We start from the raw sequence: 27,550 nt of genomic DNA on the forward strand, positions 1-27,550 counted from the left end.
GAGTGAACTGAGTAAACACAGTTGGTGCCGGTTTCCGGGCTAAGTTTTATAAAAATCCAATCCAGCAAATAGACAAGTTACCCCTCGACCTCAAAAAGAATGCTTGATAAAATATATTCTTTTAAAAAGGAGAGAGAACGGCGTACTACCAGTTGGAGATGGAGGCGGTGGAGGTCAAGGAAGAAGAGACCCGGGAGGAGGGGGAAGGGCTCCGGGGCCAGGACGGGCGGCCGGCTCCGGGCTCAGACCCTGCAGCGGGCTGCAGACTCAAGGGAGAAGGTTAGTGTTCCCAGCAGGCAGGGAAGGGCTCACCCCAGAGCCCCGCCCTGGCCACGTGGACTCCGCACACCCGGGCTGGCGGGCAAGCAGGGAGACCAGGAACATGACGTCTTCTGTTTCCTGCCTCCTGCAGAGCCCTGCCCGCCCCGTCAGGGCAGAGCCTCCCCTGCCATCGGGGCCACCTTTTGCTCTCGCGATGCTTTCACGTTGACAGTAGATGGTCTCAAAGTGAAGGTGGGCTGAGTATAAGAAACTTCCCCAGGGACTCCCATCTCATACACTCATGAGTCTGAGAGCCTCTGAGCTCGGAAGAGTAACGGGTTTGCAGCAAACGTCGTGGGGGGCCAGCTCCCGAAAAAGCCATCACCAGGTGGAGACTCTTCACACAGTGCTTCAGATTCCAGTGTTTTCTTTTGTGTTTAAGAACTGAGTGAATTGTAGCAGACTGGTGTGTGTGTGTGTGTGTGTGTAAGAGAGAGAGGTTGGTGGACTAATGAAGGACCTAAGGAAACTATTTTAAAAAAGTTCTCAACAGTTCAACGAGAGCGGCAAAGATCATGATGAATGATTAACATCCCTCTCTATCCATCCTGGATTAGGTCTGCAAGTGGCATAACGTACTGAAGACTCCAGAACCGAAAAGCTAAAGGATAACAACGTTTCCTGGCAAAGATGGGAACCTGCACCCTTGGTTCTCTGAAGGCGAAGACTTGACACTGAGGCCACGAGATTCCCGAGCGCCCCCCCCCCCCGCCCGCCGCCTCCCGCTCTCAGGATTCACGTCTCAGAGCCTGCTCTCCTCTTGCCCCCCAAAAAGACAAGCTTCTAAATCGGAAGGCAGGAAACAAAATGAAACCCCGAACACTTCCTTGCTCCCTTGAGAAAGGTCCCTCTTCGTATTTGTAACGGCCGGTGGAACGAGGGGAAACACACTCCCGTGTTCACCACTGACTGGGGCCTCCGTCCCCCAAAGAAAGCGGGTCTCTAAGATGCTCCGTGGCTGCTGGGTTGCACCCAAGATGTGGCTGTGCTGCCCTCGGGGTTATGTGAGTGCAGTGAGGGACAGCCGTGCAGAGCAGGGCCTGGGAGGCTACTTGCCCGGCAGCTTTGGCCGTCCCAGGTTGGTTGGCACTTCCAATCCCGTGTGCAGGGTGACCTGGAAAAGAAGATGCGGTGAGCGAGGGCGGGAGCTGCTGCCCGTGAGCCCTGAGCGCAGACAGCTCAGCGGCTGTGCCGCCCTCTGCTCCGGGACCCCCACGGGCAGCAGCCCGCCTTCTCTGTGCTGTGGAGTCAGCTGTTCATCATGCTCGGCCTCACTGACATCAGGCCCGGGCGTCCGCCCCAGGAGCTGGTCGTTGCCTCTTTCATGCCGCCCCCACTGCCAGGAGCCCCGGCAAGGCTGATGCTCTCTTACAGTCGGGGGACTGGGGCTCTGGGTTTATTACATGCGTTTCTGCTTTCTTTCCATGGCCCTCTTTCCTCTCCTATATCTGTTCTATGAACCCTGTGGAAGAACAGCCCATATTTCAGGCTGCCTCAAAGCCCTTTTGCAAGGACTGGAGGTACAAATCAATCAGTAAGTGACAATATTCAGGGTCAGTGGGCACCGCAAAGCAGGCCTCTGCCCCCCACCCCATATACCTCCCGGGGGGAGGAGCAGTGTGCCAGGAACAAAGGCTGGCACCCTGCTCCACGCTACTCTCCAAGCTTCCCTCACACCCTCACCGGGCTCCCATTTTTGCCTCTGGGTGTGTCGGGCCTCCTGGGCCGGCGGTACCCCCGCAGCCCCCAGGACTGGGCCTGGCCCTGAGGGGCTGCCTGCTTCACGCAGGAGCCAGAGGGACAGGGAGGGTGAGAGGGAACCCTTAGGAGAGGTCCCGCCTCAGTTCGGTCTCTCCTCTCGGGGGAAAGCCACGTGGAGGCCCGGCACACCCCGGGCCATCAGGGCCCACGCCGGGCAGGGGCACCGACCTTCCTCTCTCCCAGAACATGGAAGAAGGACTTGCCTCCCTCCTCCACCCTCCCTGGCCCTCTCCACCCTGCCTGTCACCCGTCCCCTTCACACCCCTCCCCGAAGCCGCCACTTAGAGCCTCTGCTCCTTTCAAGCGGACAAGCAAGAAAACATCATGCCGGAGAGGAGCGTCTCCAGGGGATGCCCAGGTGGGCCGGTGGGTAAGCTCCCTGCCTGGACGGCACCGCGGGCGGCTTCTTTAGAGCCCCCTCTGCCCGGCGCACTTTGGAGGCCCACGGGCAGCGGGGCCGGGGCCCGGGGCGGCAGACGGGCCCTGACCTGGAGGGTACGCGGTACCTGCACGTTGCGGTTGAGGCTGAGGGCCGGCATGAAGACGCCGTCCACGTGGCTGAAGGCCGTAGGGCCCTGCTGCTGCCCGTTAATGAAGAAGGTCAGGGTGTGCTCGTTCAGGTCCAGTAGCACGCCCACGGTGGCCCCCTTGCACACGCCGCCTTCCGTCCTGGGAAGAGGAGCCCGACACGTAGGTGAGGACGGGAGGTATATGGGGTGGGGGGCAGACGCACGTGCGTCACGACGCACGCCGGGTACCCTCGCCTAAAAACACAGCCCTCGCGGCGGGGCAGGGCGCTGGCCATCCCACGGTGACCTTCGGCGGGGCACAGGGCGTGCGTCGTGACGCTCCTGACACCTGCTGCGAGGCTCCATTTCGTGGTGGCTGGGATTCGCCTCCACCGGGCGGGGCCGGTCCTTAGGCGGGCAGCACCGGGGCGGGCGGGCCGAGGCCGTCGGGCCGTCCCCTCCCTTGGCTGGGGCTGAGGTCGGCCGGCCTTGCCACTGGCTGCTCTGCTCGGATCACCAAACCATCCTTGTCCTTTCCTGACTGGGAGGCTGATGGTGGGCTGGGAGCACGGGAAACGGCGAGCAGCGCTCGCTGGGTGTTTTCAGAGGGCGGGTTTCCCGGAGGGTGAGCCGGGCCCCCCAGGGCAGGAGCCCGCCGGTGGGGAAGGGAACTGGCAGCGGGCCTGTTGGTGCTGTTCAGATGCTGACCACCAGGTGGCGGTAATGACCCCGCCCAAGCGGCAGCCTTCCCCAGGGTCCCCCGGCCCAGCCCCGACCGCTCCGCCCCGCCCCTGCCCCCCGGAACTGGAGCCGGCATCCTGAGTTAAACCCTGACACCGCCTCTAGTGAGTCCTGTGACTTGAGCATCAGCCTTACGCCCCAATCTCATAATCTGCAAAATGGCGATCACAGTCGCACTTTCCCAGGGCCCAGATGGAACCACAGGAGCCAGGGGCTTCCCACAGCATGGGGCACAAAGAAAGCTCCGCACCTGCTCTCTCTTGTTACGCCCGTCCCAGTGTATCTGGGCGCCTGCGTGGCCTAAGCAAGTAGAGACGGAGCTGCTGGGCCCAGACTCGGCCCCTGCGCGGTCTGTGAGCAGGCAGTCCGCAGCGCCCGCGCAGAGCTGCCTCTGGAGAGACGGTCAAGGCCAGTGAAAAGGCAGGTGGGAAGGCCCCAACCCCACCCCGAGGATCCTCAGGCAAGTCCCTGCCCCAGACCAGGACCCCTGGGGCCATTTGCAGAGCTGCAGGTGGGCCCAGAGCATCGAAAGCCCCCAGAGCTGACCTTGCCCAGCGCTGGCGTGCAGGGAGGTCGGCCTCTCGGGGCCCCTCGCCTCTGCCCGCTGGGGAGAAGGCCCTCAGCAGACTGGGAAGGAAACCCCACAGCAAGCAGGCAGCTCTGAGGGTCACAACCCTCCATTTGTGGGTTCCTTGGCCAGGGCAGCCCCAGAGGGCCCGTCCCCCCAGCATGGGAGTTTCCCGTGTCCAGCCTGGTGACACCACTGCCAGGGCCGGGCTCAGGGTGAGGCAGTGCTGGGGGTGCCCGGGACAGAGCCACCAGCAAGGAGCGCCCCAAGGGTGCCGCACCTCCCGCCGGGATGATTCACAGCCCTGCTGGGCTGACGGGTGTGGAGGAAAGCAGAGCGGAGGGGCGGCGGAACCCAGGCGCGGGGCTCGCTGAGCGGCCTGCACACCCGCTGGCTCTGCTGTGCTCTAGACTCTGTCCGGTCCCCCCTCTGCGCTGCGGGCCAGCGCTCGCTTCTCCCTGGAAGCTGGACGCCAAAGTGGCCGAAAACACCACCCGCCATTCCCGACCCCAGAACGTGGGAACAGCAGAAGGGCTCTCATCCCTAAGCCCGGCGACAGGGAGGCCGGGCGCTCACGCACCTGTTGGTGTGGGAGCTGCAGTGCATGAACCAGCTGCGGTTGCTGTCCACGTACATGGCCCAGGCCTTGTCGTCCTTGCCCAGCATCATGTCCTTGCCCACACTGGCCCTGGCCACCCCGAAGGCGGGGTCTGGGTGGTTGTCGTAGCGGTCCACGTGCAGCTCCCAGTAATGCACGCCCTTGGAGAAGGCCGCCGTGCCCAGCACCACCCGGTCATCGTAGCTGCTGCAGGTGGCCGTCTGGTTGTCGTTGGATAAAATGATGTCCCGGTGCCCAGAGTTGGGGTCAAACGTGAACCAGGCCACTGCAAAGGAAGGGGCAAGAGGCGCAGGGTGAGTGGCAGCCTGTGACCTGGGCTCGGAGACACAGACCCACTGGCATCTCTCAGGAAGCGGGCACCCGGTGTCGAATGTTCTTCCCTGTGCGATTCACACACACACACACACACACACACTCACGTTCTCTCCTCTGTGTTCATCCAAGATCCCAATCCCATGAACCCAACCCATGAACACAGACATTCAGGCCCCCAGTCTAAATGCTTTCGTGGAATCTTGGTTTCTAAGCCCCTTCTGCAAGCTTCGGGCACTGTTATGAGTGAGGGGGAGTAGATATCCAGACCCCACCTCGTGGGAGGGGGATTTGAGACGCAGAGAGGTGAAGTGAGGTCACCAAAGCCCCAGAGCTCCAGGCTCCACTTCACAGCCCGCTGGCAGGCGAGGGCCCCCGTGGGCACACAGCTGGTGAACCCATCTGCGGGGGGAAAGCATCATCTGCTCCTGTCCCTGGGAGACAGTCCAGGCTGTCACGTGTTCCCCAGAGGACGTGCTGGGATAAACAATGACACTAAACACAGGGCTGGCACCGTCCTGGGACCCCCTACATCGTCCCTCGACGCCAAGGACTCGGATGATCAAAATCCCGCGGAACGCCGACGTGCTCTTGTTGCCTGAAACCTGAAAGGATGAAGCGCGTGGGCCCGCCTCAGATCTGAGCTCTCGCGCTGGGTATTCGAGGGGGTAGGTTCCTCTCTGGCAGCCGCATGCCTTCTCTTCTCTGGGACCGTCCTACCCGCTCTCGGCCCCTCGAAAGTGGGAGTTTAGCCTCCCTGTGCCTCTCAACTCCTAGCTTCCCTTCCCAGCTCCAGCAAATGGGGTGAAGGAGTGTCTCTTTCCTTCGTGGCTGGGGGGCAGGGAGGTGAGGCATATGGAGCCAGGTGAGCGGAGCAGAGGCGGGGCTGGAAGAGACAGACTCACCTGTTTCCGCCACTCCCTCACGCTCCCTCATGAGCAGCTCACAGATTTCCCTTGTCTGTCTGCCCGTCTGTGTGGGTTGGGCCTCAATCTGTTTCCCCCGAGACACCCCAGGGCTCACCGTCGGACGTCTGCAGGACGACAGTCTTACTGTAGGGCCCGACGCCAGAGGAGTTGAAAGCCTTGACCCTGGCATTGTAGGTGCTGTTGAAGTGAAGGCCGTCGATGGTGCACAGGGTCTCCTTGCCGACGTACACCTCCTGGAAGAGACCCAGACGGCTCGTCAGGCGCCTCCGTTATGTGGAAAATTTCTCTTAGCCGCACGGTGACATCAAGAGTGCTGGCATCCCCAAAGAGTTATTAATAAGGAGATTTTGGACACGTGGTGGCCGAGTCTCAGGCCACGTCCAAGTTGGACACAAACTCTTCCTATTGGCTGATGGGCCCTCTCCTGCGAAGGTATGAGGCGCGGTAGCCGGGATGCTGCCCGAGACCGTCCTGCCTCCGCAGAGGAGAGGCCGGACGGACAGAACTCCGGAGCCCGGGAGTGGGGCTGCTGAAAACCCCACTTCCTTCTCGATTGGAGTGAGAGGTTTCCAGTGGGAAATTAGGTTAGAAAAAACATGGGCTGAGCATCTAAATAAACAAAACAAAAGATATTTGAAAGGGAAGGGTCATCACACATGATGGGAAAAAGCAGATGGAGGAAGGGCGTTGGCCAGGCGCAGGTGGTTCAAGTTGCTGCTTTTTTCCTGGCCTCCCCAGAGGGTGGGACATTTCTGCATCGGCCCCCAAAGATCCTTTTCTAGAACATTTACTTTGTTTCCCGTTTACTTCAAACTTACTCTGTCCTATTAACTTCCCCCAAATGCATAGCCTCACACCTCACCTATGGCATTACATTCAGCTTAGTCTAAAACATCTGCTTGATTACTTAGGGGTGTTTCTCTTCATTTGTTTTTCCAAGTTACTGATAATAGTAGCTGTGTGCCAGGCATTGTATACGGCATCTTTTCAAAAAATGTTTATTTATTTATGTTATTATTATTCTGGCTGCAGCAGGGTCTTAGTTGCGGCACGCAGGACCTTCATTGCGGCCTGCGGACTTCTTAGTTGCGGCATGCATGCAGGATCTAAGGATTGAACCCGGGACCCCTGCACTGGGAGCACGGAGTCTTACCCACTGGACCGCCAGGAAAGTCCCTGTATAAGACATCTTAATCCTCATACTACCCTGGGACATTGCTATTATTTTCATTATTTTATTCACAAGGATACTCAGAGAAGGTAGGCAACTTGCCCAAGATCACAGTTAATCCATTTAGAAGCCAGCGTTCAAATCCAGGTCTGTCTGCATTCAGCGTCCACGCTTTTCCCACTATAACACATGGTTTCTCATAAATTCTAGCCCTTGGGTGGAGCTTTTGTTAGTGGTCATGCTTCAAAGGGGAGAAGCCATCTTCAGTTCAGCCCTGTGGCTGCTTCTTTTATTTTTATTTTTTAAAGATTTATTTATTTTATATTTAGTTTTGGCTGCATTGGGTCTTCGTTGCAGCGTGCGGGCTTTCTCTAGTTGTGGCGAGCGGGGGCTACTCTTCGTTGCGGTGCGCGGGCTTCTCATTGCAGTGGCTTCTCTTATTGTGGGGCACAGGCTCTAGGTGTGCGGACTTCAGTAGTTGTGGCACGCGGGCTCAGGAGTGTGGCTCGCGGGCTCTAGAGGGCTTAGTTGCTCCGCGGCATGTGGGATCTTCCCGGATCAGGGCTCAAACCCGTGTCCCCTGCATTGGAAGGCGGATCCTTAACCACTGCGCCACCAGGGAAGTCCTGGCTGCTGCGTTTAATATCTCAAACAGTCTCCTCTTTCTTCCCGTTTCAAGACCATAAGCTCTCCTCCCGGTTTCTGGTTAGTCAGGGAGCTCTGTCAGTTCCTAGCTCATCTGCACGACCGGAACGGCTGAGGTTCTGGACCCGGTGTATGACCCACTATTCCTGGCCAAAGCAACCTCAGCTTCTCACTAAAGAGCCCATATCCCCAGGGACTCAATTATTCCCAAGGGAGTACTGCAGTGATTTCCCCCAACTCTGAAATTCTTGAAACAAGAAAAGACAAGACAGAGGCATCAATCCAGTTGAGGGAAACAAAGAGAATATTGACCGTTGGCAAGAGACGTTGAATGGGTGCCACTTCCCAGGAGAATAAGTATGAGAATTGTTATGACTGCGCTGGTTTGTTAGAACGAGTCTTTATTTAGTCTCTCGGGGACAGAAAGGTGGAGCTCTCAGCAGACCCAGAGTTTGTACTCCCTGGTGTTCCTGTCAACACAACGACTGGACGGGAGCCTGAACTTCACTGTGTGCCGTCTCGCGGTAGAGATGTGTTAGGGCGCTGGCTTGGGGTGGGAGCCGTCCAGGTTTGCTACCACGGGCTGAGACTAGAAGACGCACTTGTGACTCGCTAAGCGTATTTACTGTCCACACAGATTTCATCATTTGGGACATGAACGTAGACGGTCACCCCAACCCAACAAACATTTCTCAGGTGTCTTCCCACCTTGCCAGGTGAACTAATCACTGAATTGGGCAAGGCAATCACTGAATTGACCAGATACCACTGCGCTGCTGGGCCGACTGGGAAGTGGGTACCGCGGGGGACACCTTTTCGGAGCTCTACCTCGGCCTCCAACCTGTGTCAGTCTTCACAGAAAAACCATCCAGAACTTTCTGTGGCCGCCGCCTCTGCCTGCGCAGACCCAGCCCTCGGTAGAGAAGCCCCACATCCCATGAGCCCGGGCCCACTTGCTCTGCGTCCTGGGGGCCGATGCCCTCGCTGGTGGCATCAGCGCTAAGGGCAGCCCCCTGGGCTGGTGCAGAGGCTGGGACAGCGCAAGTTCCCCCCGGCAAGCAGCGGGGCCTCACCCGGAACTGGCCCCCGTCTCCGTCGTCCAGCTCCAGGATGTAGCCGTCCACGGTGCTGTGGGTGAAGGGCGGCGTCCTCCAGGCCAGGGTGACGCTGTTGTTCCGGGTGCAGCACTTCTCCAGCTGCAGCAGGGGCACGGGCGGCACTGTGACGGGGACAGGTGGGCTTTAGTGCACAAACCCCTGCAGGGCACAGGGCGGCCGCGTGGACCCGGCCGCACCCCAGGAGGAAAGGTGGCCACCCTGCGTCACTCCTGGCTGCTCGTGGGCACAGCTCAGTGTGCTTCTCAACCCTGGACGGGGGTCCTGGGATCTGGGGCTGGGAGAGGCCTGGCAGGTGCCTCCACCCCTCTGGGTCTGGAGCCCTGAGGAAGAGCTGCCCCTTGCCTACCTGCCCACTAAGAATCACTGGTTTTGACTCAGCCCCATGAGCAGCTGGCGAGGACTTGCCGCCCGGCCTCTGCAGACCCTCTGCACAGGGCAGCAAGCAGCTCACACCTGGGGCCCGGAAGATGCTCTCGGGGACGGGGAAGGGCAAAATGCAAAGACCCACTGCAACCTTTGTCTGGAAGCATTTTAAAGGCCCAGGGAACTAGATGCCGGAAGGAGAGGCCATCTTACAGTATCAGGCAGTCAACCCGTGGAATTAGGGATTTGAGTCAAGTGTTTCATAAGTTCGATTAAGGTGAGATCGGGAGGTGCAAACTGAGTACGGGAGAAAGCACAGAGATGCACAAGGGACTGGGTGTCTCTGGTTTAAAAACGGCCACACGTTTTGCAAGTCAGGATTTTCCTGAGTTCACAGATTCTGTAGGTATGGCACTCAGCCCTTGGATATATCGGTCTAAAAACACCAAAGAGCTTCATTCCCCCTCCTGAATGTACCCTTAACGTCTCTGGAGAGGCAGGGGGACGTCACTTGCTAATTTTGTAACCTGGGGAAAGTTATGCAAACTTTACTTAACCCTTAGCTCGTGTCCCCCGTGGGTCTCTGAACTCACCGCTACGATCCACCACCTTCTCCCGTCTGCTCTCACCTCTGACCTTCTCGCTCTTCTTGGAACACAGAACACTTATATCTGCCTCAGGGCCTTTGCACTCACCACCCCTCGGCCTTCTGGAATGTTCTTCCCTTACCTTACATCTCTTTCCTCCTCACCTCAAAGTATCTCCCCCCCACACCCATGTCTACTAATGCCCCCTTCTCAAAAGGCACCTTGTTTGTCCCACCTGCCACTATCAGTTTACATTACACTACCTGTTGTATTGTATTATCGATGTGTTATCTATTTCTTTCTCTAAATATCAGCTCCGTCTAGTGAGGGAGTCTGTACACTTGCTCACGGCTGTGTCCTGAGCACCTGGGATGGTGCCTGGCACGTGGGAGACACTCGACAGGTGTCTCTGAATGAACAAATGATCCTCTTTCACCAACGGGAAAAGGTTGGCCCAGGCTGGGTGCTACCCACAGAGGTCACCCAGCTCGAGGGTCGCTGAGCTGGGATCTGAACCCAGGTCTGCGACTCAGGCGTCCCCCCCTCCCACTCTGGGTCACAGCAGTGTCACAAGTCTCCTGATGGCACTAAGCCGCACTGCAGAGTGGACGCCTCTTCCAGAAGAAGCATCACCTGAACTGGGCCAACCACGGCTCACCCCTACATTTCATCTGAATGAAGTCCAGTTGGTGGATGGCCTGCAGCAGTGGCCCGCTGTCCAAGGTCAGTTCAAACTCTGCAGACACCTTCGGCTCCAGGGCACCTTTGACCCACTGCTCTTGAGACACCTGGACACGCTTGATCAGGGCGTCCGAGATCTTAAAGGAAGCACAGAGTTTAGGGTTTCCACGTGCAAAGGGGAAATAGCGTAGCAGGGGGTAAGGAAGGGACAGGGACTTTGTGGGCTCAGGGGGCTGCGGTGGCTAAGCATGCCCACTCACGCCCTGGCAGAGATCATCTTTTAACAGCTTAGTCATGTTAAACGTAAAGAAGCACTTGCTGTTTCAGGCTAAACCCTTTTGTGAAGCAAATGATACTTTTTAAAAGAATTTTTAAATTTATTTTGGCCGCACTGCACGTCATGGTGGTCTTTCCCGACCAGGGATCAAAACCACGCCCCCTGCAGTGGAAGCGCGGAGTTCTAACCAGCGGACCGCTAGGGAAGTCCAGTACTTGTTTTTTTTTGCGGTACGCGGGCCTCTCACTGCTGTGGCCTCTCCCGTTGCGGAGCACAGGCTCCGGACGCGCAGGCTCTGCGGCCATGGCTCACGGGCCCAGCCGCTCCGCGGCAATGTGGGATCTTCCCGGACCGGGGCACGAACCCGCGTCCCCTGCAACGGCAGGCGGACGCTCAACCACTGCGCCACCAGGGAAGCCCAGTACTTTTAATATACAAAAACAGTCTTCACTCTACCTCTTTTGCTAGATCTAGCACTTTGCAAGTTGAAACATACTAGTGGTTTGTCCCAGGGTCTGAAAGCAGCTCCTTCATCCCCAGGAGCGTGAAGCTCCCTCCCTCCCACTGTGTTTCCTCCACGTTGTGTTGCAGCTTCTGCTCCAAACTCCCACTGCATGAAACCCACAGCTCTGTTCTCCTCTGCTGGCAAGTCCTGCTCATTCAGACATTTGCACGTGTCCCTGTAGAGCCATGACCCCATGCACCCTTGCTGGGGACCAGTCCAGGAGATTCACCATGTTCCCCAGAGACGGAGGACAGAGCTTCCGTCTGAATCGCACACATGATCCCAAGAGGTGCTCGTGACCCCGAGTCAGACTGGCTGCTGGAAGGATGCCCAGCAAGGCTGCACTGGCTTTGCAGGCAGCGGTCACGTGCCCAGACCTGCAGGACTCCGCATCCTGAGGGAACGGGTCATGTGGATTCTTCTGACTCACTTCGTCCTGTGCAATCTTTCCAGCCTGATTGGCAAAGACTGTCTTTTCTCATCTGTGGGGAAAATGTTGAACTGGGGTTTCAAGTCGAGGCACGAAAGCACGGCGTTCCAGCCCTAGGGATTATGATGTTTGATCTCCTCATTTAAGGATGACACAGAGCCAGGGTCACAGCTAGTGAGACGCAGAGCTAAGAAGAGAACCTAGGTCTTCTGGAATCGCTGAGCACAGGAGATTCTGCTCCACTCCAAGCCACTGGGAGGGACCTTCCTAGAACCTCAGCTAGTCTGGGGCATGGCAGTGGATTTGGAGGAACGATGCCCAGCCCGCTCACCTGCAGAAACCCGGACGGGTCGTTCTCCTTGATCACCTCTAGGCAGTACTCCATCAGCCCCGTGGACTGGCGCAGCTTCAGCGTGCAGTGACTGATCTGGTCCCAAACCATCTGCCACGAGAAGTATCCCTAGTAACTGTCTCATCGAGGAACAGCAGCCCGGCTGCAGCGGCAAGCGGCATGGGTCCCGGCTGCCTTGCACCCTCTCCTGCTGCTGCTGTGTTCCTGAGCTCCACGTGCCCTCGTTACGTGGGCGGTAAATGGACCCACTTCCCAACAAGCAGGGTCGCCACACCCAACAGAGCAAACTTCCTGAACTCTGGATAGAAAAGCAGAGAACGTGCACCCTCTGAAACCCTCCTAGTGACCGGTGCCCCAGTCTCACTCGTTGGGTGGAAACTCAAGGGGCTCGGCTGCTTTCCATGTAAACCATGGATCATCCCCAACACACACTCCTTCTTTCCTTGAAAGTAACATTTCCTGATTCAGTTGGGAAATGTCTGTAGAATAGATCGAGCCCAGACAATGAGGTGAGTAGTTTCTGTCAAGGCAGGGTGTTCACGGGGCACCTGCCTGGCCCGGGGACCCAGTGCCGAGTGGGGGGAAGCCTCCCCCTGCCGCGGTGGCCACTGGCTGTGGTGTCCCTGCTGACCACTGCGAGCACCAGACATCAGAAAGCCCGAAGAAGCTTTGGAGGGAGAGCAGGGGTGCTGATTGCTTCAGGGAAAGTGACACGAGTGTACGTAGGTCCCGGGCCAACTTGCTCAGCCCTTCCTCTCCCCATTCATTCATTCGTTCGTTCGTTCGTTCGTTCGTTCATTCGTTTGTTCACTCAACTAACACTGACCCAGAGCCTACACTGCGCGCTCCCCCGAGCTCGGCTCGGAGGCCGTGATGGGACCGAGGGCATCGGCCACCCGGGGACCCACCTTCAGCTTGTTCTCCCTCTCTTTGGTAATCTTGGTAAGCAGCTTGGCTTTCTGCCGGGTTAGAGCATCAACCAGCGCGTCACACTGAGCCACCAGGCAGGCCTCGTGGTCCAGGCCGTTCTCCTGCGGGATGCACAGAGCTTTAGGGAGAAGACACTCGGAAACGTGGCCAGCACGAGAGACACAGGGGCACACCAGCAAGCTCGTCCCGGGGTGAGCTGTCCCGTTATTGAACCGGAAACAGTGCACATGTGAGTCTCAGCACATCTATAGGATGGAGTGAATATTCAGAGTCATCCAAACCATGAGGGTTTGTGAGGGTTTTCAGTGCCACGGGAAAAGCTCGTGAGAGAGACCGAAGAAGAAGAAGAGCAGCTGCACGTGCGTGTGTGTGTGTAAAGCAGTGGAGCAACGTGTCAAAACGGCGAGGGCGTCACCTCAGGGGCTGAGATATTGGTGAACTTTTCTTACTTCTGTTATTCTCTACTTTTCAAAATTTCTATAACATACTTTTGCTTTCTCTAATCAGAAAACAGTAAAACAAACAAAACCCACTGTTCTTGCTGTAGGATCGGACTCTCTCAGTTTAAAAAAAAAAAACAAAAAAAACCTTTCAACATCACTCAGGTCAGCCTGGATTCAGACCTCGTGTCATGGGCTGGTGGTGTTCTCTCCCACCCCTGCCCCAAGTGCCTATTTGAAGTCCTAACCCCCAGGACCTCAGAATGGGGCTGTGTTTGGAGACAGCGCCTTGAAAGAAGTAAGTTAAATGAGGTCATCAGGCTGGGCCCTGATCCAGTCTGACTGGCATCCTTACAAGAGGAGGAGATCAGGACACAGACACACACAGAGGGAGGACGGTATGAGGACACAGGGAGAAGATGGCCATCTGTACACCAAGGAGAGAGGCCCTGGGAGGAGCCATCCCTGCTGACGCCTTGATCTTGGACTTCCAGCCTCCAGAACTATGAGAAAATAAGTTACTGTTGTTGAAGCCACTCAATCGATGGTACCTTGTTACAGCTGCCCCACCAGACGGATACCTCCGGTGTCCCTGAAACATCAGAACCAGGACAGGAAATGCCTGGCAGCTGAATTCTGTGCTTTCACTTATTAGGAAGAATGGTTTTTATTGGCCGCTTAGGAATTCAGTGCCCTCAGTCCTTTTTCTCATCCAGACACCGGAATGCTCTACGGTTCGTGATCTGTGTGAAAGTTCCTCCCCGCGTGCATTTATTTATACACTGTCTCCCCGACAGACAGAGCTCCTGGGGACAGAGGCTGTGCCTTATTGATCTGCGTCGGGCCTGTATGTGACACAGCACGGGTGCTCAGTAAATACATTTGTTTACTAGATGATGCTTTTATATTTTGATGCGTTGGTACAAAAGCACCGTATACAGATACCGCCTAGGGCTACGTGGCCACGCAGAGAGCTGCATTATTTCTGCCCAGTTCTCTTTCTAGGATTCCCTCTGAGTTCATGCAAAATCCCTTTCCTATCAGACGTCATAGGGGTGTCAGTGGATTGAGTGGGTGATGTCCGCAACATCTGAGGCTGTGCGGTGGGACAATTAGGCCTTCTCATGTTCAGCACTGAAAAGCGCCTGCCACGGGGCCTTTCCTCTCCTCTGCTAAGCTTCACGTACCTCCTGCGGGGACTCCCCTCCCAGCCAGAGCTATGCTCACCTGGATCTGCTGTAGAATGTTCTTCAGCTGGACTAGAAACTCCTTGGCTTCTTTTGCCTTATCGGAAACTCCATTTAAGGCCTGAGACAGTTGGGCCTAAAAGATATCACAGGTTGAAAAGGAAAATTAGGTGTTAAAGGCACTTGGTCTGCACTTCATCATGAAGGCTTGTGTTTATAAGAGGGTAGAACCCAGGAACCGTCCTCACTTATGAAGGGACCGCTATTGACTCCCGGACTCTATTGCATGTGTTTATTTTTCCAGCAATGGTTGATAAAGTGTTGGTTGACCGACACTCTTCTGTCTGGACCCCAAAGCTGGGGAGAAGTAAGGAGCATTCAGCTAATTGGTTCAGGCTGACAGGAACCCAGGACAAGAAGGCAAGTAGAGCCTGGGCCGGGTCTGGCCCCCTCCCCGCTGTAGCAGTTGTGCCCCCCCATCAGTAGGAACTCAGACGCCTATGTGAGGGAATCCCAGGTCCCAGGCCACGCTCTGCCCACCCCACCCCTGCACAGGCGCCTTTTGGCCTGAGCGGGATGGGCGGGGAAAGGAACTGGAAGTGAGCCTGAGCCATAGGGACTGGGGGTCCCAAGACATCACGTGGAAGGGGATGATGGTGGCCTCCTCCTTAGCGCTAGGGACTCCTTACCCTGCCCAGTTGTTAGCCTCGGCCTTCTTTTGAATGAAACACAAACACACACCATCGAATTTGTCTTCAACATCTTGCTATTGAATAGACTGGTGCCCTGGATTTTTAACACGACTCATGTTTCCGAGTAAAAAGCTGAGGGCAGAGCAAAAACGGGGCCAGAAAGGCTGGGTCATACCTGCTCTCCACTTTCTTTTTTTTTTTTTTTTTTAAATTGGAGCATAATAGCTTTACAATGTTGTGTCTGCTGTACAGTGAAGTGAATCAGCTCTATGTATACATATATCCCCTCCCTCAGGGACTTCCCTCCCTCCCACCCCGCATCCCACCCATCTGGGTCATCACAGAGCACGGAGCTGAGCTCCCTGAGCTATACAGCAGGTTCCCACTAGCTATCTGTTTTACACATGTCAAACCTCATCTCCCAATTCGGCCCACCCTCCCCTTCCCCCGGCTGTGTCCACACATCCGTTCACTACGTCTGCATTTCTATTCCTGCCCTGCAAATAGGTCCATCCGCACCGCTTTTTCTAGATTCCACGTATATGCGTTAATATTCAGTATTTGTTTTTCTCTTTCTGACTTACCTCACGCTGTACGACAGACTCTAGGTCCGTCGACATCTCTACAAATGACCCCATTTTGTTCCTTTTTATGGCTGAGTAATATTCCATTAGGTCTCTGCTCAGATGTGATCTGTCAGTGGGGCCTCTTCCTCTGCCCTTCTTTATTCTTCATAACGTTCATCACCACCCAACACAGGTTTGCTTCCTGTCTGTCTCTCCTCCCGAAAATGTAGGCTCCCCAGGACAGGGCCCTTGCCCGGTTGCTCACATACAGAAAGAGCACCATGCCCATGGCAGCATGAACAAATATTTGTTGAATGACTGAATCACTGACTGTGATTCTTTGGACCATATCCATGGTTCTCAAAGTGTGGTTCTCAGACTGACAGCACCAGCCTCATCCAGGAATTTGTTAGAAACGCAAATTCTCCAGCCTCACCCCTGTCTTACTGATCAGAAACGGGGGGTGAAGCCCAGGCATCTGTCTTTTAACAGGCTCTCCAGGGGTTTCTGATGCAGTTTGCGATCCACTGGATGGTACAAACATAGCCACGGAGTGGATGAGGAGACACAGGGAGAAGGAAGGGGCCTCAGACCAGGGTCACCAACGTTCAAGGTGAGGTCTGGGCTCTGCCCTGCTGGGAGACAGCTGGGAGCCTCAGGCGTGGCTCAGCAGCGAGGCGGCTTCCGGAGAAGCTCTTCCTTCTTCCACTGGCTTCCGCATGCCCCCCACCTCAGCTGGTGTAGGCCCCTCCCTCCACGGGCACCCGGCGTGGACCACTTTCTGTTGCAATTATCCACGCAGGAAGAATATCCAGTAGACCTTACAGGAACAGCAGCGTGTTCTGTGTCTGCTCTAATACAGCTGCCACCAGCATGGGTGGCTCTGAGCACTTGAAAGGTGGCTAATGTAACTGAGGGACTGGATTTAAATTTTATTTAAAGTTTTCAGCCACCACGTTTGGCCAGTGGCTGCTGTTCTGGGCAGTACAGATCTTTTTTTAATTTTAATTTTTTTTTTTTTTGCGGTACGTGGGCCTCTCACTGCTGTGGCCTCTCCCGTCGCGGAGCACAGGCTCCGGACGCGCAGGCTCAGCGGCCACGGCTCACGGGCCCAGCCGCTCCACGGCATGTGGGATCTTCTCGGACCGGGGCACGAATCCGCGTCCCCTGCATCGGCAGGCGGACTCTCAACCACTGTGCCACCAGGGAAGCCCTAATTTTTATCTTTAATATTTATTTGGCTGCGTTGGGTCTTAGTTGCCGCGCGTGGGCTCAGTTGCCCTGTGGCGTGTGGGATCTTAGTTCCCTGACCAGGGATCGAACCCCCATCCCCTGCACTGGGAGGCAGATTCTCAACCACCGGACCACCGGGGAAGTCCCTGGGTAGCACAGATCTTTGCACCCGTCCTTAGAGGGGTCCAGGTCCTCGGGCAGCTCAGCCTGTCCCTGATAACCGTGCCCAGCAGGACCTGGAGAGGCCGGCATCACTCAGGCCCATCATCAGTGCCCAGAAAAGAGTGGCACCTCCCTCCCCACCACAGTCACACAGAGCAGAGGGCCCACTGAGGCTGCACCCCTTCCCTCCCCAAGGAGGGACCGATTCCCAGGAACCTATACAATCCTTCATGGCAGGGACTTTGTTTTTTGTCTTTGTCTTTCTAGCCAGGCACTGGCACAAAGCAGGGGCTCAAAAACTGCTCACTGGCTGAATAAAAAGCAAAGCAATTGCTCCACTAGAAGCGGATGCTAAGCTAAGACAGGTCCCTGTGGATCCATCACCACGGCGACCACCTTTTCCAGCGAGAGGCTGCATTAGTGAGAGTCCCCTTCCCTTCACCCGGGGAACTGGAGCCAGCGGGGCTCTGTCCCCGCCAGCCCTGGCCTCCCCGCGGCCCGTCCCAACCCAGGGCCTGTGGACCTGCTTCCTGCTTGGCAAGTAGACCCAGGACCTTGGCAAGGAGCCCAGAACAGAGTGATCTTTGAAGGCCTCCAGGGACCGCAGGCAAATGCCCAGCTGAAAGGGGAATGATCTCACAGCTCAGTAGACACGGCTCCAGGCCCACCAGACATGCCCTCTGCTTTCTCTTGACGCCGTCTGGCCCCGGCCCAGCAGGGTGCTCGCCTGCACAGAGACCTGTGCCCGGTCTGCTGGTCTCCGGGAAGAGCCCGGACACCCATGTGAGGTCCGGTCGCCGTCGAGGGATGTCCCGACAAGCACACACTTGAACCTTTCTTGACCCCAGTTCCTTCCTGTGTGATGTGGCCACGAGACACCTCTCCTTGCCCAGGTGACAGCACTGTGGAAACTGGACCTGGTTATTCTAGTGGCAAAGGAGTCGGTGTTTGGGCGGCGAAGGTGGAAACCATTTCTCAAGGGACAAGTGGTTCACTTATTGTCAACGTGTTATGGGTTCACAGCATACCGTATTTGGCTTCAGTGTTTTGAAACAGGCTCTTCCTCTTTTCCACAGGGACTACCTAGGGGCCAGCAGGGGACACTGAAAATTGTGTCTTTCTGGTCTGAGAGAAGAGCCTGCCGTCTTGAGAAATGAGAATGGATTGTTCTGTCTCTGTGGCTGTTGGTTATACTATCCTCTTGGGAAGAAAGGAGGTATCCAGACCGAAGATAAACTTTTTAAAATGACTGAATGGATTTTAACTTGAATCAAACATTGTATTTTATGCCTTTTTATTCCTCTAAGGTTAGAACTACACTGCTGCAGAGTCTCTAAGTTTAGACAGACAGCTTAAAAATGTATTTCCAAGTGGGCCAAACCACCTGCTTCCTGGCCTAACATCACATCTTTGCCTGCATCCCGGAAGAGTAGCTTCTAGGTACGTGGGGTAGCCTTCTGCCTTCTCCCTCCCATTCTGGATGGTGTTAGAGGGCCTCAAACTGCATTAAGCAAGAGAACTCTGGGCCAGTACAGTCAAATCTTGGCGCTGTCATTCATTAGCTGTGCATCCTGGGAAGATTCTTCATCTCTTTGTTCTATAGGGTCCTCCCCGGTAAGGTGGGAATAACAACCCCTACCTCATACGAGTTCTTACTATTATGCTTAGATATATAGCCCAAGCTTTCCCGAAATCCTCTCAACTGTTCAACCCATCATATATGGGTTGTTACGGACAGAATGTGCCCTCCCAAAATCCATATGTTGAAGCCTTAACCTGCAGTATGATGGTATTAGGAGATGGGACCTTTGGGAGGCCATAAGGTCACGTAGGTGGAGCCCCCACGACGGGATCAGTGCCCTTAAAGAAAAGACATGGGAGAGCGCTTTCCCCCTCTCCTCCCACTGCACTGAGGAAAGGCCATGTGAGGACACAGTGAGAAGATGGCTGTCCGCAAAGGCCCGAAGAGAGCCTCAGCAGGAAGTAAGCTGGCCGGCAGCCGGATCTTGGATGTCCAGCTGTCAGAACTGTGAGAAATAAATCTGTTGTTTTGTGGGATTTGCTTATAGCAGCCCAAACAGACCAAGACACGAATTATCTAAATTACCCAACTAGGACCTTTCAGAGATAATTCTCATGTTTGAAACAGACTCTGTGGAGAAGCCCCTAAGTTGTCTCCTTTTATTTATTCTTTTTAATTAATTAATCTGTGGCTGTGTTGGGTCTTGGTTGCTGCGTGCGGGCCTTCTCTAGTTGTGGCGAGCGGGGTCTGCTCTTTGTTGCAGTGAGTGGGCTTCTCTTGTTGTGGAGCACGGGCTCTAGGCACGCGGGCTTCAGTAGCTGCGGCACGCGGGCTCAGTAGTTGTGGCTTGCGGGCTCTAGAGCGCAGGCTCAGTAGTTGTGGCGCACGGGTTTCGTTGCTCCGCGGCATGTGGGATCTTCCCGGCCCAGGGCTCGAACCCGTGTCCCCTGCGTTGGCAGGCGGATTCTTAACCACTGCGCCACCAGGCAAGTCCCAAGTTGCCTCCTTTTAAACTTGGTCTTTGTTCTCTGACCTCAGGATTACCCAGTAGAAGTGCAGAAATTAGGCACCGAGGATCTAGAGATGGCTGCCAAATGCCACCTCCTCTTGATGCTTTGCTTCCCTCCCCAAATGGAACGTGCCCTTGGCGCTCCTTCCAGGGCGTGTCTCACTCTCCTTGAGATGGGCCGCCCAGGGGAAATGTGTCCGCTCCCCTGTCCTGTCGGCCACCCTGCAAGCTTGTCCTGTGCACCTCTGCACAGGCAGCACGGGCCTCACACCTAGAATGTGCTCCACAGAGATCCAGTCCGTGGATGGATTCTGTTCTAGATTTTGTCTGACTAGCTGCCCCGAGCTAGTCACGTCTCAATTCTCTTACACGCTGGGCTTAATTAAAACGGCCATGCGGCCACTCTGGACCCACCATTTCTAGGGTATGAAGCCCCATCTGGTCCTGGGCACTGGCAGCCCAACCCTGCCCTGCGGATCAAAGCTCTTTTCACGACTTCTGGGTATTAACTGTTTCTCGTTAACCGCTGGCACGGATCCTGCCCCAGTTTAGTCCTACTTGACAGAACCTCCGACGCCCTCCCTCTCCCTGCCTCTTCTGGAAGACCAGAGGGTTCCAGCTAGGCCTGCTTCCCCTTTCCTGATCCACCTGCTACCACAAACGGCTGCAAAAGCCCCGCTGAAGCACTGGAAAAGCCCTTCGCCAAGAGGGCAGCAACCAAGATAAATATGACTGCCCTGGTGGTCAGCCTAAACAGAGGTGCAGTGACACGGCAGGGGGCCTTGGGTGCCCTTACTACTGAAGCAGATGCAGTGACAAAGCTGGAGACTGCATGAGAGGGTACTATCCCACCCACAGGGACCACACCTGGGAACAGGAGAAGGTGGGTGAGACAGGCACGTGGAGGCTCTGGAGGGGGTGAGGACACGACCCATACAGGGTGCATGAGACCCCAGCCCTACAGGATCCCCCTTCCCAGCCTGCCCCCATCCAAGGGTCCAGGTTGTAAAGGATGTGTCACACAGGTGTGAAGGACTGATGCTAGGGGTCCAGCGGAGCAGGGTGGGCCTCGGGTAGAAGTCTACCTAGAGAGCGATCAGATGAATATTTGCCGGGTGGCAGGCCCCTTCCACGGTAGACTGTGGGTCCCAGGCTGAGGGTCCCCCAGAAGCAGAAAGGGTTTTGGGCAGGAGAACTAGGCTCCAGGGGTGACGCAGGCAGCCTCTCTCTTCAGTGGATGTGACCCAGATTCGGGGGGGAGTCCCCGTAGGCAAAACAGCTCAGAGGATCCGCTCCTGTCCCCACTGGCTCACCGTGTTTCCGGCCACTGAGGCAGTAACGACAGGTGGCTTTGAATGGGGGTCTCCAGATGCTAATCCAGTGCTCTGTTCTGTGCACTGAAGCCACCTCCGACCCCCAGAACCTCTATATGGAGGCTGCTACCATGACTGTCAGCACTGAGACATACTGTCCACGAAGACTCCACGGGCCCTGACAGTCCCCACCCAGGCCTGATGCTCCGAGAGGCTCCACCCTCCCTTGACTTCGCAGACTTATTCAGCTCCTCGTATTGTGGGTTCTCACGGTATATTGGCTTCTTGTTGCTGCTATCAAGAATTACGATAAACTCAGGGACCTAAAGCAACACTGGTTTATTCTTTTATAGCCCTGGAGGCCAGAAGTCCGAAGTGAGTCTTACAGGCCAAAATCAAGCTGTCAGCTTCCTTCTGGAGGCTCTAGAGAGGGACCCCTTTTCTTTCTTTCTTTTTTTTTAAAACATGCCCTTGGCTTTATTTATTCATTTATTTTTAAAATATTTATTTATTTTGGCTCCACCGGGTCTCAGCTGCGGCACGTGGGATCTTTGTTGCCGCAGGTGGGCTTCCTAGTTGTGGCTTGCATGCGGGGATCCTAGGTCCCCGACCAGGGATTGAACCCAGGCACCCCTGCCATCGGAAGTGTGGAGTCTTACACACTGGACCACCAGGGAAACCCCGAGAGACCTTTTTTCTTGTCTTTTCCGTCTTCTAGAGGTTACCCACAGCCCTTGGCTGGTGGCCCCTTCCTTGCATCACTCAGCCTCTCACTTCTGTCCTCCTATCTCCTCTATGGCCTTCCTGTCTCCCTCTTACAAGGGCCCCTGTGATGACCTTAAACCAGCTGAGCAATTAAGGATAAGCTCCTCCCCTCAAGATCCTTAATCTAATTACACCTGCAGAGTCCATTTTGCCACGTAAGGTGACATGGTCACAAATTCTGGAGGTTGGGACGTGCACATCCTTGGCGGCCTTTATTCAGCCTGTCATACCTGGCAACTAGTCTCCTTTCACATGTGACAGATGAACTGTTCAACGTCTGCTACTTCAGAGGCCTGTGCGCTGGATGGAGTCGTATTGGACGTATGCAGTGCTGTATTCCCAGCTTGGGCCAGGTGCCAAGCACACGGAGGGACCAGAAGCCACGCCCCTCTGAAGGTCTGATCCCACCTGGGTCCTCAGCTCCTTACTGAGGATGCAGGACGGGTATCAGGATAGGACGCACCCAGAGAACTAACATCTACCCCACGAAGACCCTCCCCTAAGGCCAGAAGAGGGTGCTTCTCGTGCCACAGGGTAAAACGCAGGCTGCCTGGCCCCGGCTGCCCCCTGGCATTGTGGCCTCCCCTCTCTTGCCCCGGTAGAGCTCTCTGATGCTCATGACCCGGGTCAGTAGCTATGGTGATGACGGCAGACAGCGTTCACTGAATGCCGACACCAAATAACGTGTCTAATTTTGTTGGTTTCTCACAACCTACCAGGGGGGTTGCTAGCATTTTCCTCATTTTACAGAAGAGGGGACCGAGGCTCAAGGTCACACAGCTAGAAGCTGGTGGATGGAGCTAAGGCTCCGACCAAGGTTTCTCTGAACCCAAAGCCATTGCTCCTAGCACTGGGCTGCCTTTCAGATACTCAAGCAAGACAGAGGAAGGAGAAACCCTGATTTCCAGCCAAACCGTCCGTAGGCAGGCTGATGGGGAGGGACAGTCCGTCCTCTCCTGGTGGCATCTTTACTCACATTCTTCCTGTTCAGGTGGGGCTGCCTGTCCGTCGAGTGACTTTCGCCATCTCCCCTCCATTAACGTTTCAAACGTGCAGCTGCCTAGGGAACCAGAGCAACTTCCGAAGTGTCAAAGCCAGGCCCCCTTCAGCCTGGGTGACGTGGCGGCACAGCAGTGAGGCGTAGCGCCCCGCCCCTGCCCGCAAGCAGGCGGTGCCGTCAGGACTCCCACTCCAGCCCTGCGCAGAGGCAGCCAGCTGGGGACCGCAGGACGCGGAGGGTGCGTCCTGACGCAGTTGAGGGGTGGGAAGGGTGGAAGGGGTTTATGTGGACAGTCACAGGACACAGCGCTCAAACAGACGTTTCTCTTTATGAGTCTGACGCCAGTTTCAACGTGTGGGTTCTTTCCCCACACCAAGCAATTCTCCAGTGCCAGCTGGCTGTCCCACAATGCAACTCAGCTCGGACACTTTCTATCTGCAAAGAGCGTCAGATCCCGCAGGTTAAGGGCTCAGCCCGCAGGTCTGTCTCCCCTTCAGCCAGTCGCAACTCCAGGTTATCACCTGTGCTTCCCGCCGAGTGCCCAGAGATAGGATGTTCCCACACCTCCTCCTTGGGTTTGATTACTTTTCCAGAACTCAGAAACACTTTACTTACTAGATCACCAGTTTATTATAAAAGGATGTAACTAGGAACGACCAGACGGAGGAGATGCAGGGGGCAAGGTCTGGGGAAGGGCACAGAGCTTCAATGCCCTCTCCCCACATCTCCGCGTGTTCCCAGCCCGGAAGCTCTCAGGACCCCATCCTTTCGGGGTTTTATGGAGGCTTCATTACACAGGCGTGATTGATTAAGTCGTTGGTCATCGGTGATTGATTGAAGTGCCAGCCCATCTCTCCTCCCCAGAGGTTGAGAGGAGGGGTGAGTGGGGGATTGACAGCTACAGCCCCTACTCACACGGTCGTTCCCCTGGCAACCAGTCCATCCTTCGGTTACCTGAGGCTTTCCAACAATCACCTCATCATGAAAGATACTTTACCACTGTCATCACTTAGGAAATTCCTAGACGTGTAGGAGCTCTGTGCCAGGAACCGAGATGAAGACCAAATATATATTTTATTATAAATCACAGTATGACACTATTACACCGGGAGGCTGTGTAATGCAAGGACGGAGAGGTCGGGGGAACACGTAAGCAGCTACACTCTGGGGGAGAACAAAAGGAGGATTTGCTTTTACCTGCGGAGGGTACGTCCCGCGATTCACTCCGCTGTCCCTAAAGCTAGATTCCCTGGCCCTCAGCCTAACTGCCTTCCCAGGGCTCTGGGGGGAGCGATTAGGAGCCACTGGGCACAGAGCCTCTGCGCTAGGAGAGCTCGCCGCCCTGCTCCCACGCTCCCGGGGCACACGGTCAAGGACAGCCGAATTTTCACCGAGTGTCTGGGACGCTCACTCAGCACAGAGGAAGAGGCTGTGAAATGGGGCCAAGGCGCGTTTCCTCCCCCCTTTTCCTCCTCCACTCACTAACAGGTGCTGGCTTTTTAAATTCGTGGCTGACGATAATCCCTGAAATGAGTTAAAAATGTCCTAATCCTTTGACAGAACAGCAGTAATAGAAGAGTGATGTGGAGAGCTCGTTTCAGAAAATCAAAAGTCAGGGGCTCCTGGATAAGCAGAGAAACTACCTCTGAAGCACCCTCCTGAGAGGCTTGAGCACTTGTGGCCACTGACTTTCCGCCCAGGCAGGTGGCACTGCACCCTCCCGTGGTAAGGCCCCCTCCCCGCTGGGGAAGCCTGAATCGATGGAGGCAGATATTTCCCCTGCATCCTCTCAAATGCTCCCTCCTGCCAAGGGGTCCCAAGGACCCAGCCCCTGGGACACCAACAGCTAACACAGTGGTGACCTCCTGGCCTTGTCACTTGCCCGGGGAGCTTCTGAACTTTCCTCTCTTAGGTTTATCTTCTGTTTAAGACTCATATGCCCGTTAGGATGAGCAGCCCAATCGGCCTTGCGGATTCGGCAGACATGGACCTCATGGGCGTGTGTAGGTACAGGCCTCTGGCAGTAGGAGAGAAGCAAAACGGCCAGAGCGCCACCTTTCCATCATGCAGCCCTTCCCAACTCAAGGCTGCACCCTGGGCAGCCTCAAGGGGAGGCGTTATGGGTTGAATTATGGCCGCCTAAAAAGATGTGTCCGAGCCCCAACTCTTAGGACCTCAGAATGTGACCTTATCTGGAGCTGGTGTCTTTACAGAGGTACGCAAGTTAAAATTTGGTCATTAGGGTGGGTCCTAATCCAGTGTGGCTGGTGTCCTTATAAAAAGGGGAAGTGTGGACACAGAGACAGATGTACACAGAGGGAAAGTGCCACGTGGAGACTGGAGTTATGCTACCACAAAGCAAGGGACTGCCAGAGGCTGGGAGAGAGGCCTGGAATAGATCCTTCCCTAGAGACTTCAGGGCCCTGTGACACCTTGATCTCAGACTTGGCCTCCAGAACTGTCCCTCATAAAATGGGTAGCATTTGCATGTAACCCACACACAGCCTTTCACATACTTTAAATCATCTCTAGATTACTTAAAATACCTAATACCATGTACATGTTATTAGCCAACATGGGGCTAATTCAAATTTTGCTTTTTGGAACTTTCTGGAATTTTTTTCCTCACTAATTCTGATCCATAGATGGTTGACTTCTCGGATACAGCGGGGCAACTGTACCTTGATACACTCGTATCACACACTAATACAAAAGGGTTTAAAGTGGGAGGTTCACAGCTGTCCTGCTTAAATCATAAACCAGGGTAGACCCCGATCTGTTCTGTCCTGCCTGGAAATGCACTCCTCCTTCAGTACGAAATGGTGTCTTTGCTGGAATTTCTCTCCTCCTGGCCCTTGGGGCTCAAGGTCTCCTCTCCTGTGGCTCTTGCTGAACAAGGTGGGAACCCTGCAGCCTGGCCGTCAAGACCTTCACCCAGCCACTGGCTGATTCGTCAACAGGCACCCGTTGGCCACCTACAGCTGAGGAGGCCCAGTGGTGTGCTGGGGGGCGGTCAGCACCTCCGCCCTCCCTGGGGCTTTTGAACCCAGACCCCGGCTTCCGGCAGATCCGCTCCCCTCGCTTCCCCCCCTGCGTTGTGAGCCTTGTCCCAGCCGTCACTTGCCCTCACAACGCCCACCTGGAGCCCTGGATCAGCCTGCCCAAGGCCAGGTGCACTTCTCCTTTTCCATGAAGTCTTCCCGGACTCCATGAATCTGTGGGGTCCTCCTCTCCTCTGCTCCCCCTTGGCCTCCTGCTTACCCCCAATTTTAGTCCTTGTCACCGTCTGTCTGGCATCTAGTTACTTGTGCCCTGGCCCTCAGTGGAGCGAGGCTCCTCCAGTGAAACGTGAATTCATCCGTGTGCCCAGTGCGGGGCCTGCACACAACAGGCGCTCGCTCGCGTGGCTTGTGGATTGACTGAGTTTAGTGCCGTGTGCTCTGGGGCAGCAGAGAAGCAGGGGTGAGTCTTGGCTCCCTCGGGCGGGGCCCCGGGGTGCAGCGGGAGGCGTCTAGGTTGACTTCTGGGGGCTCCGATGGCTGGCGCCTGTGGCGACCCCGCCTCACCGCCTGGCCCGTCCTGCCCATCCTGCTGGGCCCGGGGCCTCTTCCCGGGGCTTCTCCCTGGGGGGCCCGCCCTGGTGGGATCTCCTGAGCACCACTCCTTCCCCACTTGACTTGAGTAAAAATAGAGCTGGATACCCTCTGACTTTCCTCCCTCGGTCCCCCCAAAGTGGCGGGTGGGATGCAGGGTGGCCCAGGGGATGGAGGGCTCTTTCCTCACAGAGGTTTGAGATCACAGAGTTGTGAACCCTGACAACGGGGGAAAAGGCCAGGCGTGGATGAGGTGTGACTACAAGGTGGCTGGTTTGACATCCCCCGTTCCCACCGCCGAGCCAGCCGCTCAGGCTTTGGCGGACGGGAGGTGGTGACGGGGGCAAAGCTCCCCAGAAGCTCAGCTCAGCCTCGCACTAACCAGGCCGGAGAGTGGACTAAGCTCCTGGACCTGCCAGCCACGTGCCCAGAAGCCTCGCCATGTGTGGACTGGACTATGGAGTCAAGGGCTGAACTCCAAGTCTGGTTCTATGTGACCAAGTTTCTCTGTGAGCCTTTGTGTCCTCACTGGAAATGGGGGCAATGATGTGCACCCCAAGGGCTATTCCAAGGTTTAAGAGAGAGCCTGCGTGGACAGCCCTGGGCTCAGGGACTGGCACTCTAGTGACGGGGGTTCTGAGCATAATGAGATCCCAGACAGGGCTTCTCCAGACCATCGCAGGCACCACTGCTTCCCTGCTGTTGGCCGTCCGTTAACCTTCCTAACGGTACTTTTGTTTTGCCTTGAGAAATTGCCTCTTTCCCTCCAGGTACCATCTGGTAGGACTGGGATCATGGCCCCAGTCCCACTGTCGTCACCCAACAAGGGGCAGGCACATGCCCTGCTCTAGCTGGGAGTATGCCAGCTCTTTGGAACTCAAAACTGAGAAAGGGGCAAAGGAACGCAGAAATACAGGCACTTGTTCTACAGGTCCCTGACCAGACTCCTGGGAGTAGACCATTCTTGTAGCTCCTGCTTCTTAGGGCTCGAGAAGGCCTTTGGAACCTGAATGCCAGGTTTGGATCCCAACTCACATCCTCTGTGCCCTTGGGTGAATTGTTTAGTCTCTTCCTGCAGGAGGTACCTTGTGGTGTTATCGTGGGATTGAGTTGCTACATGTGAGGTGCTGAGAACAGAGGCTAGCAACCATGCAGGGCTGTATGTGATCCCCGTTGTAATTTTGAACATGGCTCTCAAAGCTCCCTCGGATTCTGTAAATGCTTAGAAACAAGCATTTTATTTTTCCAG

At 55.7% G+C, this 27,550-nt stretch overlaps 1 protein-coding gene across 1 annotated transcript in view; it reads right to left on the reverse strand.

The window, feature by feature from the left end:
- Window positions 1–1,369: 1,369 nt before the first annotated feature.
- TRIM67 (tripartite motif containing 67) overlaps window positions 1,370–27,550 on the reverse strand; it is a 46,800-nt gene continuing 20,619 nt past the window's right edge. Inside the window, exons 2-10 of the mRNA XM_065893732.1 lie at window positions 14,487–14,582; window positions 12,798–12,920; window positions 11,869–11,979; window positions 10,303–10,462; window positions 8,650–8,795; window positions 5,855–5,993; window positions 4,481–4,784; window positions 2,589–2,751; window positions 1,370–1,435 (exon numbers count right to left, since the gene is read on the reverse strand). Of these exons, the coding sequence (XP_065749804.1) occupies window positions 1,370–1,435; window positions 2,589–2,751; window positions 4,481–4,784; window positions 5,855–5,993; window positions 8,650–8,795; window positions 10,303–10,462; window positions 11,869–11,979; window positions 12,798–12,920; window positions 14,487–14,582 (1,308 nt within the window). The remainder of the gene's footprint in view (window positions 1,436–2,588; window positions 2,752–4,480; window positions 4,785–5,854; window positions 5,994–8,649; window positions 8,796–10,302; window positions 10,463–11,868; window positions 11,980–12,797; window positions 12,921–14,486; window positions 14,583–27,550) is intronic.

The sequence above is a fragment of the Phocoena phocoena genome, chromosome 16 (genome assembly GCF_963924675.1).
Source record: "Phocoena phocoena chromosome 16, mPhoPho1.1, whole genome shotgun sequence".
NCBI classification, from domain to species: domain Eukaryota; kingdom Metazoa; phylum Chordata; class Mammalia; order Artiodactyla; family Phocoenidae; genus Phocoena; species Phocoena phocoena.